The 14,634-nt window shown below is 38.8% G+C and overlaps 2 protein-coding genes across 2 annotated transcripts in view; both read left to right on the top strand.

Annotated features, from left to right (window-relative positions):
- Nucleotides 1–5,256, top strand: part of enpp2 (ectonucleotide pyrophosphatase/phosphodiesterase 2) — a 30,833-nt gene extending 25,577 nt beyond the window's left edge. Inside the window, exons 19-25 of the mRNA XM_084052114.1 lie at nucleotides 300–345; nucleotides 864–1,003; nucleotides 1,439–1,574; nucleotides 1,925–2,002; nucleotides 2,252–2,384; nucleotides 3,092–3,245; nucleotides 3,553–5,256. Of these exons, the coding sequence (XP_083908240.1) occupies nucleotides 300–345; nucleotides 864–1,003; nucleotides 1,439–1,574; nucleotides 1,925–2,002; nucleotides 2,252–2,384; nucleotides 3,092–3,245; nucleotides 3,553–3,723 (858 nt within the window). The 3' untranslated portion in view covers nucleotides 3,724–5,256. The remainder of the gene's footprint in view (nucleotides 1–299; nucleotides 346–863; nucleotides 1,004–1,438; nucleotides 1,575–1,924; nucleotides 2,003–2,251; nucleotides 2,385–3,091; nucleotides 3,246–3,552) is intronic.
- An 865-nt stretch (nucleotides 5,257–6,121) lies between these two features.
- On the top strand, nucleotides 6,122–11,694 carry LOC311042314 (multiple inositol polyphosphate phosphatase 1-like). The gene is made up of 6 exons (XM_084052977.1): nucleotides 6,122–6,431; nucleotides 6,770–7,095; nucleotides 7,378–7,572; nucleotides 9,358–9,455; nucleotides 9,780–9,910; nucleotides 10,799–11,694. The coding sequence occupies exons 1-6, from the start codon at nucleotides 6,169–6,171 to the stop codon at nucleotides 11,193–11,195; spliced, it is 1,410 nt and encodes a 469-aa protein (XP_083909103.1). The 5' UTR covers nucleotides 6,122–6,168; the 3' UTR covers nucleotides 11,196–11,694.
- The last annotated feature ends 2,940 nt before the right edge of the window (nucleotides 11,695–14,634 follow it).

Raw genomic sequence — 14,634 nt, 5'->3', positions numbered from 1 at the left:
AACTGAGCCCAGCCCTGCACTGCAAAATCTGGAGTGTTTATTTAATTCTAAAAGTGTGAAAAGAAATGTTTCCACTCTGAGTTAAATTAAACACTGAGGATTTTTTTGTGTTCAGCTGAATGATTCACTTTACCTCTGCAGGGATACTGTGTGTGATTCCCATGTGGATCTCTGGCAAGAGATTGTTTCAATCTCCAATCTTTTTGCAGTTGCGTGTAAAAAGTAGGGGCCAGAGAGGTTTGAAAGTGACCCTTGTACGAGGCTATAACCTGGAGTCACTCTGGCTCTGTCTCTTACAGAACAAAGTGGAGGAGCTAAACCAGCGACTGAGGCAAGCTATTGATGGTCAGTTTGATCATGTTAAAGTGTGATGTTTTAAAATATTAACGCTAAGATAATCTGGGTATTATTTAATTGTATTATTATTATAAACCAGAGAATAGGGGACTTTTTGAACATATGTTTTAAACAATTGCATTATAAAACATATTAAACAGTCCCTTATTGAATTGTACTACACAGTAAATCCTAACTCTTGAGGATGAGAGGGAGGGTCACTCAATATGGAAATAATAAAAAATAAAAATAAAAAATATTTCCCATGGTGTGACCTAAAACCGTATCAGATTTCATTGATCAGATTTCAAAACCATCTTGACCTACGCCATGTCAAGAGATTGGAACATTCATATACACATACACATGTGAGCACACCTTTTATACATTTTAAAATGTAGGGGCCCATTGAAATTCTAGGGTTTTTCTTTTCAGAATGTTGCTGCATTATTTTATTAATAGGTTAGATTTGTCTTGTTACATATTTGGTTCTCTTCTTCCATCCTCCTATGGTCCGCCTCTCCCAGATAGCAGAAATCTGCCATATGGTCGACCTGCTGTTTTGTACCGTAGCAAATATTTCATCCTCCATCATGGTGACTACATCAGTGGATACAGTGAAGCTCTCTTCATGCCCCTTTGGACCTCATACACGGTCAGCAGACAGGTAAGTTTTATCTCCTATGTTGTTCTAAGTGTTATGTTAAAAAAAAAGCCAAAGTTCAGAACAACAGTGATGCTATAGGGCAGGCCAACAACTTTCAACCATGGGCTGATGTTGTTGAATTACCTTTCAAGTCAACATATCTTTAAGGATGGAAGCAAACTAAGAAAGATCTAAGAAATTAGATGCAAACAATAGAAAATGATTCATGTTATGATCTGTCTGTCTGTAATAAAGTATTGGTAGCTTAAGAAGACGGTGCGTGGATATTTTTCTCTATCGTTTAATGATCAGTGGGCTGCCTTGAGGTCCCCCAAGGTCATGGTCCACGATATAATTTAGAACGGAAAGATGCAGAACAAGAGATGTTGGGGGGCAAGATTTGCGCGTTGTATTAATTTGTGTTTGTGTTTGGTTTGTGCTGTGTGTGGTCCCCAGGTAGAAGTGTCACCGCTGCCTGAGGCCCTCTCTAACTGTGTGAGACCAGATGTTCGTGTACCTCCAGCTTTCAGCCAGTCCTGTACCAATTACAGAGCAGACAAACAAATCACCTATGCTTTCCTGTACCCTCCGCGTAAGTTACTCTAAACCCACTGGCAAACAGTATGTCCATGGATCTTTTCAGTGACAGTCCTTTCATAGTTAGTCCTCACATAAGTTACTGCAAGTCTACGGTAAGCATTATTTATCAAGCTTAATCCATTCACTTGTCTAGGTCCCAAAAAGTAATTTAGTCTTGAGCAGTGGTGGAAAAAGTACTACATTTCTTTACTTAAGTAAAAGTATCAATACTCTATTGTAGACTCTGTTACAGGTAACAGTCCGGTAATCAGAATTTACCTTCCAACAATAGCCTTGAGTGTGTTGGTGAGTGTGAATTATTACTTTAGTCCTAATTAGTTGTTTTATTTTCCATATTGACAGAGTTGTCCTCAACCATGGATGGGAAATATGATGCTGTCCTTATCACTAACACAGTCCCCATGTATCCTGCATTCAAAAGTAAGTCTGTCACATTTTGCTGTTTCAATTATCCTCTTTGGGATTAGATACTGTATGTGATTTGTACACTCCAACAAATTACACAGAAATGCCCTATACTGTGGATGTTACTACAGTTTTGCCACATGGGATTACATTAAAATCTAATCAAAGCATGTTAATAACCTATATCCCATATCCTATAATACTTGGAATATTGGGTCTCAGATATACATGTTGTCTCTTATGCCCTTTTTGTTTATGTTTTAGGGATATGGGGTTACTTACAGAGGGCTATGGTGAAGCGGTTTGCCAGTGAGAGAAACGGAGTGAATATAATTATTGGTCCTATATTTGACTATGATTATGACGGCCTCAGGGACTCCACTGAGAAGATAAAACAGTAAGAATATCAAGATTTTGTCTCAGCCTGAACCTCATTAATTCTTTGTCATTTGATGGTGTTGCTCGCCGAAAAGAACACATTTTCAAGAGATGTGTTGCATCACGTTTTGGTGAGTGACACAACAGATGGCACAACAAAGTATAAATTAGGCTTTTAGTTTGCATCTACATACTGAAATAATGATACATGCATATCTTGTATATTTTTGTGCAAATACATTCTTAAATCTAAACTGAAATTAGGTCTGGGTATAATATGTCCCTTGCTTTTCCAGTGAAGATGAAATGGCTTCTTGTTTGTTTTACCTCCCCTCTCATTTTATATTTTGTCAATTTATTTTCTTTTTTGCTACAATATTATGTTGTTCATTTTCCAAGGATATTTGAATATCAATTGTGTCCATATGGTACAATATTTAACACCACCTATGCACCTAGTGGCATGACAAAAAGCTAATAATCCCACAGTATTTTTTTCATGTGGTATAGATCAGAACATTAATGCCACCTAGTGGCATAAATTCAAAAGCAGAATCCCACAACATAGCTTTCTGAAAGCTTGCATTGCTATGAGCAAAGTATGGGGCTTTTAATATACACCATACCCCTACTTTTACCCACAACTTTCTCCTGATATTCTCGACTATCACCCTAATTACCAATTGTGGATATGCCTCACCTTTAGATGTTTCTTCTTTACTTTAGGTATGTAAGTGGTACAATACCCATCCCCACCCATTACTTTGTGGTGGTGACCAGTTGCCTAGACTTCACCCAGCCTGCTGACTCCTGTGCTGGCCCCCTGAGCAGCTCTGCCTTTATTCTACCACACAGGCCAGATAATGAGGAGACCTGCAATGTGAGTATGAGTTCAAATTGGTTCTGTAGGTGCATATTATAACATTTCTTGAAATAATAAGAGACATTTCCCTTGCCATCCAAGTTTTTAGGTTACTTATGGGGCATCTCAGAAATCTCTGAATAATAGACTAGTTGAGGCAAAATCTTCGGGTTTACCTGGTGTTTGAGAGAGGCTTAACTGGTTTTATCATCAGTGTGGTGGTTTTGCATTAGCTGAAACCTTTGTTGAACTCGGCAGATGTTGTCAATGTATTGCATCCTAATTTTATACTAATGCAACTTACTTTCACCCAACGTCCTTGTAGAGTTCTGAGGAAGAATCACGCTGGGTGGAGGATCTGATGAAGATGCATACAGCTCGGGTCAGAGACGTGGAGATTCTGACGGGCCTGGACTTCTACCGCAGAACCACGCGGAGCTACCCTGAGATCCTCTCCCTCAAGACCTACATGCACACCTACGAGAGTGAAATCTGACAAACTCCAATGCACAGTTTTTTGGTCAAAGCAGACAGATTTAGATGTGAATACCCACTGCATGTTACTGTCCCTCTGGGGTTGGGAGGAACAGTAAACAATCTACGGTATTTTAGGTTACAATGCAATTCACATCTTCCTACTCAGTACAGATCCTTTCTCTTTTTCCATGGTGAATGTGTGGTACATGAAAGTGATTAGAATATCTGTTCGCACTGTATCTTACTGTGCCTTTTTTTCCCTTTCCCCCTTGATTTTATTTTTGTGGATCTGTGGAGATTTGCAGTGTTAATAATCTTGCAATATGTGATGGAAATGCACAAATTATTGCCATGAATGAAGGGAGAATATGTAACAGCACTGAGCAGACTGGAACATTCAACACTACTAAATATATGGTACAGTCCAGTTCAGTTTTTGTTCCTGTTTGTAATTGTCCAAGCCAGTGTATTTCAAATATCCACTGAATTGTCAAGTGCTCGATTATAGCAGAATATACTTAATGATTTATGGCTAAAAATAATGGTTCAAGGCTAAAACAAGACAAAACAGGAGTGCTTCCTTTGGGTTGATTTTGAATATAAAATGACCTGTTCACTAAGGGTATAAGAAGTTGAATCAAGCACTCATATGCCACATGCCAAAAGGCAAATTCCACTCATCACCTCTTCTCTTTCAAATTCTTTATTACATATAGCCTATGTCGTAAACTTGTCTGTCTGTGGAGGGGTCAAACCCTGCATTTCCAAAACATTGTGTTTGATATTTATTAATCATACAAATATCAATGTATGCTGAGAATAGTCCTCCCCACTATTTTGCACAATTACAAATAATACCGTACTGTAGCAGTTGCCATACTCACTGAAGATAAGTGGTGAACTCACCTCTCATCATGACCAATATAACTTCTTAGATCAACAATGTGGTAGTGCGTAAAACTTCAAATCATGCTTTAGAAAATAATGTATTTAGTATGTCAGATAAATCAAGTGATATATTGCAGGTTGAAATTATATCCTGTGATGCACTATAGGCTGTAGTCAGGTCCACCTCAGTTGAGTTCTGAGGATTTGTTCATGAATATCTGAAAACTGATTAGGTCTAAGTGCCGGACAAGACCAACAAATGTGTTATTGAGGCTGGATGACTGAGTAGTGAGTAGCCCACTATTGGTGAATTGTATTTTATTTTATTTTATGAGGCTGACCCATTCAATTTGACCTTGCTCGCTGACTGTTTCCATAAGACTTTTCCTTTGTGTGTGATGTTAAGTAATGTGATATTGTGAGAGTGAGTGCGTGAGTGTGCACATTTGTTTGCGTGTGTGCATGCATGTTGTGGTTGTTGTGTTTTATTCAATGTGTTTTTGCTGTTGGCTGTGTGTGTTTGACTGCTGTGAGTGCTGTTTTTTACTTCTGTTCTGTGCACAATAACGCCAATGATGATGTTTTTGTATTGCTCTCTAAAACATACCACCTGTGACTGACTTATTTATGCCTTATCGATTTTCAATACAATAAATATGTTTTGTACTAAGTCATCTGCTGTGGTGTTTAATAAAGTCGAATGAAGAGAGTATGCTTGCATGTTTATGTTATCAACTAGAATTGAGCAATTCTGACTGAGGAGGACTCTGGACTGGGGACCCCCCAAAAATCACGTGAGCACAGGTTGAGAACCACTGGCCTATATGTGGCCTCTAACATGGCTTTTCAAGTAGTTACACTTTGTTCTGCTTTCTGATGAGTGATATTTAAATAAAAATTTAAAAAAAAGATTCTTTGCTGGGCATTTGAAAAATAAGTGTTTGAGTCTAACAAATCAATGTAATCTTTACTAGCCAATAATAGCCACAAAACGGACAATTGTGAACTCCGGGAAAGGGCCTGGTCGGCCTTTTCTTTGCAAAACAATCTGACGTCCGTCCGTCCGTTCGATACAAAAGAAACGTTTGTGAGCGACTCGTCAATCAGGACCAGTGTTGCCAGGTCTGCTTATTATAAGCGACGTTGGGCTTGTTTTTCTGTAAAGTTGCTTGTAAATATTGGTAGTTGCGGGTTGTGGTTTTTGGGCTTGTTTCTAAAGTGTAGTTGCTTATTTGGGCTTATTTCCTAAATGTTTAAACCTGTGGTTCTCAAACTTTTTCATGTACTTAACTTGGCCACAGTCTAGATCTGAAAATATTTTCTGTATTTAAAATGTTTCAAAAGCATTTTTTTTTTTCATTGAAAATAACAGATCTACAAGCTTGAGCTTATAGATCTACTATTTCCAAATAGCCGATGTATGTATAGGTTCAAAAGTGTTCCTGTGGCCTGCTTCTTTTGAGCTTGTTTTCATAGACCTGGTTGCTTGTTTGTCTCTCAAAACCTGGCAACACTGATCGTTGCGCACCACGGGGTAGGGAGTTTGGATAATAGCCTAGTACCTCCGTGGTTAGGAATGATGTTTACCCTATATTTTAAACTCACAATTGTTCATTTCTTCATCTGTGGGATTTCATGTTGTGTTCTTGATTATGTAAAGTCAAGAAGAAGCGAGTCAAATAATATACCAACCATCGCCAGATATTTCAGCACGAAAGGCAGGTACGAAGAAGTGAATCCGTATCTGATCGAGGACATCCTGGCTGTCAACACATCTCAGCTCCCTTCAGATCAATGTCGCGAGGTTCATCTGACCGCCATAGTGAGACATGGCACAAGGTTAGTGGCATAAAGCCGGACTATCACTTTTCACGGTGTTTCGACCAGGTGGGCGTGGTTTTGAGGTTAGGTTAACAGCAGATGAGTGGCATTTAGGCATAGTTTTAGTGAGGTTAAGGTTAGGAATAAGGTTAGGTTTAGTATCATCCATTTACCTTCTGCATAATGAGTACTTTTAATTTTAGTAATGAAGTATATTCTGATGCCCATACTTAAGTAATTTTACTCAAGTAGATTTTGAATGCCAAACTTGTACTTGTAACAGACCATTTCTAAATTGCAGTATTGATACTTTTACTTGAGCAAATGTATGAGTACTTTTTCCATCACTGCACAAGGTATCCGACGTCCAAGAACGTCAAGAAGATGCAGCGAGTCTATGACTTGGTTATGAACAACGCCTCTGGCAGAGAGAGCTGGCTGCGCGACATCCGAAACATCTGGAGCATGTGGTACACCGAGGACATGGACGGCCGCCTGGTGGAGAAAGGTGTGAAGGACCTCAAACATCTGGCTGTCAGGATGTCCAAGTTGTTCCCATTGTTGATCTCAGAGGAGAAGCTCCGAGGTGGACGCCTGAAGTTCATCACCAGCTCGAAGCACAGGTGCATCAACAGCACCTTGTCCTTCCAGAGAGGTCTGACAGAACTGTGGAGTATTGATGGTAGGTGGCTATAGGTGCTATAGCTGCTGGGTGTTGGTGCCTCGATATCAAATCAAAATTGTGATAATCTTTGCATTCACATGTTTTTTTTAAGTAAAAAAGGGCTTAATACCAGACAATCCAGTCTCATATAACTATATAAAATATTTATATTTTGTCCTAACATTTGGTAGGAGGGAGTATAAACTAAGCTTAAGTGATGTTTTCATTCTTATAATATTGATGATGGTGATTATTGGGATGTAGGCCTACTTACAATTTATTTTTCCCCATCTACCACAGACCAAGAATTTGACTATGAGGTGAATGATGCCCTAATGAGATTCTTTGACCAGTGCACCAAGTTTCTGAAAGATGTTGATGATAACCCGTCAGCCACTGAAGAAGTCGACAAGTTCAATTTGGGCCCAGAGATGAAGCGGGTCACGGAGAAGATTGCAGACCGTCTTCATGTCCCGTACAGTCTCATCACTGATGGTCAGAAAGAATACAGTATTAGGGGGAGGGGGGGGGGCTACAAGGGGGTCAGCTGAAAGACTGATGATTAATCTTCATCATTATTATAATTAACATACAATAATGGCTATTTTTATCAGAGTTTCACTGTTCTCTATACCTACAATACATAAAGGACTTCTAGACCAAATGACAGAACATATCAGACCAAATCATGCCTGACATAAAAAAAAAATCTTAGATTGGAGTCCCAGACATAGAAATAAATAAATAGGGAGTTCATGCATATCAAATTGGGGTCCTTGAAATGAAAAAGATTGAGAATCACGGTACCAATGCATTTTAAGCTATTGATTATGTTGTTTGTTTGGCACCTAGATGTATCCATGCCTCTAGTCACCATATTCTCTCAACTGCCAAGAGTGTATGCTTTCACCGATACCAAGTCCTGAAGTTTGACATGGTATCCTAAATCAGTGTTTTTCAAAGTGGGTTTGGGCTAAATTAGTAGTTTAATTTCACTGCTTTAAAACAAAAACAAAACAAATCTAAAAGTGCAAGAGTGACTATTGTAACTATGTTTCAATAGCACTATGCATTTATTTATTATGTACAGTTATGACTGAAACATTAATTAGGGTCCCTAGGACAGAATCGTTTTTTATGCAGATCCATTAGCCTAATGAAAGTCAATTTGGGGTCTATTCCAAGAAGAGTTTGGGAACCCTTTTATTTAATATCTTGAATATCATCCACTAATTTCAGCATATTAAAATGCTTTAGAACAGTAAGAACCTCTCGGACCTGTAGTCTCCTGTACATCTCAATGAGCACATTTTTTACATACATTAAAAAATGAAAATCTGAATACTCGGTTGGTTTGTACCGTATGTCCTGAATGTTGTCCCTGTACATTAGTTCAACTTCTGACTATAGTGCTACACACTGGAGGTACTCCAGAGGTGTGTGATCCAAAAGTGAGTCACACAATGTTCTGACAGGCGCTCGGGTGGCACAGTGGTAAAGTACATGCCCACCACCACAGAGTCTAGGGGTTTGAATCCACCGCAGTGCATCCGACTTTGTCGAGTATCTATACGAACACAGTTGGCCCGTGTTTGGGTTAAGGAAGCTGGGCAGGGAAGGTGATATTTGTCACTGCACGAAGTGTTGAGCAGCAGGAGGAGTAGGACGGAGGTGCCTCATCCTCCTGGCAAGGGCTCCTCACTGGGATAGGATACAACAGCAGTGACAACACACATAAATGTGTGTGGGCAGGAATCAATAAGCATAAGGACTAAATTGGGGAGAAAAAGTAGTAAAAAGCCCATTTAAATACATCAAAAATAAGTTCTGTTTTGACACAAAAAAGGTCACAAAAAAGTGTGAATATTATGTCAATATAATGGATTCTGACCTCACAATCAACAAAATGCAGGTTCCTGTGCAAAGAGAACCATTACTCTGGTAGTTAATAACAGGGTAGGCCTCAAAGAAGGGCAATAATTAAACTAGTTATGCACACCAGAGTTCCTTGGTTTTAAGGTCAAACTAATGACTGAGGAAATGAGTGTTTCCTTCTCTTCTATAAGCTGTATATAAGTAATCAGCAGCACATGTCCTGTCAGCATATCATTGAGCTCACTCTACCCATACTTGATCACTGTTCACAATGGGTAAAAGTGCCAAGTACATACATTGTAGATTTGTGTGAATTCACTTGGGTCTTAGTTGTTTGAACTTAAATTACTGAAAGGCTTTTGTGACTACATTAGTTCTAACCTTTCGGTGACCTTTTTCCTGCAGATATGGCTCAAGCTGCATTTTACCTTTGTGCCTATGAATTTTCTATTAAGAATGAGAACTCCCCCTGGTGTCAGCTCTTTGATGCAGTTGATGCACAGGTATTTAAACTACAAATTATCATATTTCTTGAATGCTTAGTGTAAATGTAGTGAGCCTGTATGTCATAAGAAGCAAGGTATGCCTACTAAAGATATAAGGAAATGAACTAGCCAGAAAACAGAATTGTTTATCTTTATATTACCTGCAAAACAGCTCGCATAATAACCTGAATAATTCACCTAGCCCATCTCATAATCAAACTTGGCATAGTTTGTATTCTCTTATTCAGGAAGTAAGCAGCACTTTTATTATAAAATCAAACAAACATATCCTATCCCACATACACACATTATTTAGTCCTGTGTGTTCTGTTCTACCAACAGGTTTTGGAGTATGCTCTTGACCTGAAGCACTTCTGGAAAAGAGGCTATGGTTACCCCATCAACAGCAAGTCAAGTTGCCTTCTTTTCCATGATGTTTTTAGTCGACTGGACAAAGCAGCCAGTGAGAACAAGTGAGTTAACATGTATAGAATAATACACAAACATACAGCAACACTTGAAAAACCTACAGATGTAGATGTTCATACTGTTTCCACTACTCATTATAGTCATGTGACTCGTTCACTTGATAATCTGATATGAGGATGACACTCTTGCATATCTATTTCCATCTAGGTCATCAAGTTAGCAGATAGAAATCAGAGACAATTTGAACAGTAATGTAGGTGATGTTTTGTGGTGGCTGTTACATCATTGACTGTTATCACTGAATACTTGCATGCACAGGCACTCTAATGCTGATTACCGTGCCCAAAGTGCAATGTTTAGCAAAGTCTATACAGTCTAGATATAAGGCCTTGTGCTCAGCTTGCGCACTGAAAATGGAAATAATAATACACTGGCACACTGGCATAAGTGTATGAGAGAGGATATTTCTTTGAAAATAAAAAGTATTTTTTAATTGTAGTCAATTTAAGACCCCTTGCATCTGCATGTACTTTATCTCCTGCACATACTCTTTCCTCTATTCATGCAGCCTATCCTATTTAGTTTTGTGTACAGTATACCTTCGTGCATGTAGCCTATGTCACACACCAGCTCCCAATGGCATGATTCATATAGAATAGGGCATAGCAGTGGCGGACATTTTGTGGTGCCACAGATCGAAAGCCCATTCATTTTCCCCAGAGAGATTTCCGAAAATATTTATATAAATTATTTTAAGCCTGAAACCAAGCCATCCAGGATCCTGGTGAATCATGACCATAAAACATTTGATTATGTGTCAAAAAACATTTAAATATTTCATTATATTATATACTATATTTAGTAAATAAGACCCTTTTTTGGCATTTTTCAAATAATCCTGAAACCCCTGTGAACACCTTCCTGTACTTTAGGTTGGGGAATGCGGTGTCTGAAGCTGTGACAATCCAGGTCGGCCATGCAGAGACACTTCTGCCCCTGCTGACCCTTCTGGGCTTCTTCAACGACAGCGAACGCTTGACATCCACCAACTATGCCACGCAAGTCCAGCGCTCATTCCGCACCAGCCAGTTCTTACCCTATGCCGCTAACCTACTGCTGGTGCTGTATGACTGTGGAGAAGATGGCCTGAGGCTGCAGCCACTGCTCAATGAGAAGCCCATGGTTTTCCCTGGTATGGATCGGCACCAGGCATCCATCCCTCTATACCAAGATGTCAGAGATCACTACAGGGAACTGCTCCAGGGCTGTGACTTTGAGACTGAGTGTCAGCTCTTCCAGGAGACTACAGGGGAAGGGTTGATCGGCTAAATGGAAGGGGTTGTATTTCCCATACATTTTCTTATAATGGGTCAAATCAAATCAAATGCAACTCAATATCATAAACGACAGTCAGTCACATACCTGACAAAATCACCAGGATGACTTGTTTCCGAAAACGCCATGGCTACCAGGGGTAGTGGGAGTGACATCAGGACTTCGGTACTCTATTGCTCTTCCTTATTGTCAATAGACAAGCTTTTACTTGAACACTTCCCTTCATAATGCACCTACGTACTCTCCTGGACACAGGTTTTCCCTTAAATGTGCCAGCTACAGTATACTCATTGGTTAATGAATAACCAGCATCTAAACAGTGGAGATGAGAATTTTGTATATGCAGCTAATTGAATCTTGTGATTCATAGTAAGTATTATAATAGACCAAAGAGCCCTGCCAAGGAATTCCATTTAAAACCGCATCATGCCAATACAGTATTACTGCTTTAGTAATAATTATCATTCATTACAGAACAAAATAAATATTAAAACATGTAGTTTTGCTATATACTGTCATATTTTCTATATTTTATGCTTTAGTCATTCTTCAACATTGTCATGAGCATATTGATTCATTACACTGGTAAAGGGTTTAAACATCAGTATCATGTATGTTTGTTGTAATACATGTCCTTACTTTAATTTGACACACTTTCTTGTGCCTGATTAGGACAAATAGGAATGAAGAATTAGGCCAATCATTTTGATTAGATTCTTAAAAAAGTAAGCTTAAAGAGGCAAAAGGTGTGTAGAAGAAGACCAAGGATCGAAGTGGAAGAAAAAATCTCCTGCACGCTGTCTTCAGATGCAAAGAATAATTTAGTGGAAAACATTAAACTGCAGTGTTGTTGTCATTGCTGAATTGGAATGTGGTTGCAATCTATTTTAATGACGTGACGCGCACGTCGCTTAACACCTACACTACAGGTCACACAATGGACAATTGATATGTATCTAGGCTCATTCCTATGTTAATTCACCTGGTGTGAGTCAGGAGCCTTTGTAAACTTTGTTGAGGTGTGAATTTAAAGTTGTTTTAAATCTATGCATGTGCCTGTGCGTGCTCCTGTTCAAAAAGGTTGTTGCACGGCGTGTTAGGCCGTCCCATGAGCAATGCAACCCTGGTTGTTGTCCAACTGTCACGCCGCAGTGCATCTACATAGGTGGTGCGCAAATGTTTTTACTTAAGTAAAAGTATCAATACTGTAATGTAGAAATACTCTGTTACAAGTAAAAGTCTGAGAAAAAATTACCTGAGTTAAAAGTACAAAAGTATTGGCATCAAAATGTATGCATCGCATTGTGAGCTTGTAGATCGGCTATTTTCAAATGGCCGAAATGTACAATATTTGTCTCTGAGATGTAGTGGAGTAGAAGTAAAAGTACTTAACATTTAAATACTCAGTAAAGTAAAAAATACCTCAAAATTGTATTTAAGTAATTGAGTAAATGTACTTAGTTTACACCACTGGTGGTGCGCTTCTTGTCTTTCCTGGCTTTGCCCTGGGTTGGCTCCCACAGTGTCAGTTTGCTTGCCACTAGTTCCGGGTGCCTGACGCAGTGCCCTGCCAGCCTCATCCTTCTCTCTCTGACCTTGTCTGTGACCCGTGCTATCATAAAATGCTAGCATCGTCATAATGAAATCAGATTAGTTGGAGAAATTACCAATCGGGGGCACAGAACGGGTTACAAATAGGAAACATGTAAAAATCGGGAGTGTTGACAGGTATGATGACAGGTATCATAGAAAATAGAAAAGCAAACCAAACATCTATTCATACACCAAGGATATGTAAACAGGACAAACAGACATCTGGTGTAGACTATGGTGCACTGCAGCATCTTTTTTTGATCGGGCCTAGATAAACCTCTTGTTATAATAATAATAATACAAATACATTATTATAAATGATTATTTTGTAATCATTATGACCACCAGATAATCGGTTCAGGAAAGTAAGACATATCACATCTCTCGTTTGTGCCCCTATAGTTTTACAGCAAGTAGGGAGACAGAGGCAAAAGGAAAAAAAACATTTGACTTCATAACTCAGACTACTTGAAATACACTAGTCATCTTTTGATACAAGAAACATACTGTATAATAATTAATTATACAATTAGTATGTTTTCACAAAATTTCACTAAATCTCTAATAAAAGCACATCTCAAAGTAATCATATTACTGCTGTAGCATTTAATAATGTTGGTTAAGATTATTTTGTATATGGTTGAAAAGAGTCAAAGCAAAAGTCTATTTCTATTTTTTTGTATTTAATTGTGATTTTAGGCTACTTTAAACCTTTGTGAAATATGTTCAGTTTCTAACATAAAAGTATGTCATGACAGACAAACAGTCTGCTTATGTTACCATATCCTAGCCTAGGCTGTCATTTAATTTTTTTACATCCAAAAATGTAGGCTTCTTTCACACCTCGAAATATTTTTTTGTTGAAAACGTATGGCGATGTGAGATTATCCTGCACTGAGCATGTGCAGAGGAAGTGTGGTCACTCTAGCTTGTTTCTGATTTGAGGAATCGAGACTTCAGACACAGCAATTTTCGATCTGGTAGATTCATCAGGTTTCCAAGCTAGACAGCCACATCGGGAACTTACTGTGCAACTTATTGCATACCTCAATAAAATGATAGTGTTGCACATTGAAAAACAAGAGACCAAAGGTGGTATGTCTTCTTTTATTTCCCTGAACCAATTATCTAACAAAGGTCACAATCATTAAAAGATTGTCCACCCGGCTCTCATTGACTTCAATGGCTTTTGACTCCAGTTTGCCTCCCAGTGCCTGACAAACACCAGCTGGAATTGCTGGACTTTCTAATAGAAAATTACATATCTGATCTCTCTTTCTTTACATATCCTTGTTATTCACCAGGTAGTCTAGAGTAGCAATCATGTTGCATGATGTATTTCCTTTTCAGAATTCCTATCAATTAAAACTGCTATGCTAGCTAGCCCACCAAAAACTTGCTGACTGCGTTGTAGGATCATAATGTGCAATTGAAAAGTAACATTCACCCTTAGTATTATAACTAAGTATCACCCTTAGTATTGCAAGGGTATGAAGAGTAAAGACTGGACCCGACAACAGTGTGGCTTCATGTGGATCTTCGGCTTCATGTGGCGATTCAACTGCACCATTCACTTACTTTTAGACGGCGTGGCTCTGAAAGAGTCTAGTCAATAGTCATCTGTGCCCAAAGTTGGATAATCAGAGCCCCTTTGATTTCCATTATAAAAATCTATGTAAAAATGTAAGAATGTGAACATGTGAACAAAAATGTGTGGGATTCTACGTTAGCGGTTCTATTGTTCCAGCGGTTTGCTGGATTAGCTCCGGACAGACACACAGACTCAATAGATGGCTTAGCCCTCTTTTCAGAGCCACACCATGTAAAACCAAATAAGTCT

This window comes from Gymnoscopelus microlampas, assembly GCF_963454915.1.
Source record: "Gymnoscopelus microlampas genome assembly, chromosome: 3".
NCBI lineage: Eukaryota > Metazoa > Chordata > Actinopteri > Myctophiformes > Myctophidae > Gymnoscopelus > Gymnoscopelus microlampas.
This window is presented reverse-complemented; position numbering and strand designations above follow the sequence as displayed.

Bases quoted from the DNA above. Each gene is read 5' to 3' on its own strand.
- LOC311042314 (XM_084052977.1), top strand. From the start codon at position 6,169: ATGATGTTTACCCTATATTTTAAACTCACAATTGTTCATTTCTTCATC. The intron at 7,573-9,357 runs GTCAGAAAGAAT...TTTTTCCTGCAG, and splicing joins GTACAGTCTCATCACTGATG to ATATGGCTCAAGCTGCATTT. The intron at 9,456-9,779 runs GTATTTAAACTA...TTCTACCAACAG, and splicing joins TTGATGCAGTTGATGCACAG to GTTTTGGAGTATGCTCTTGA.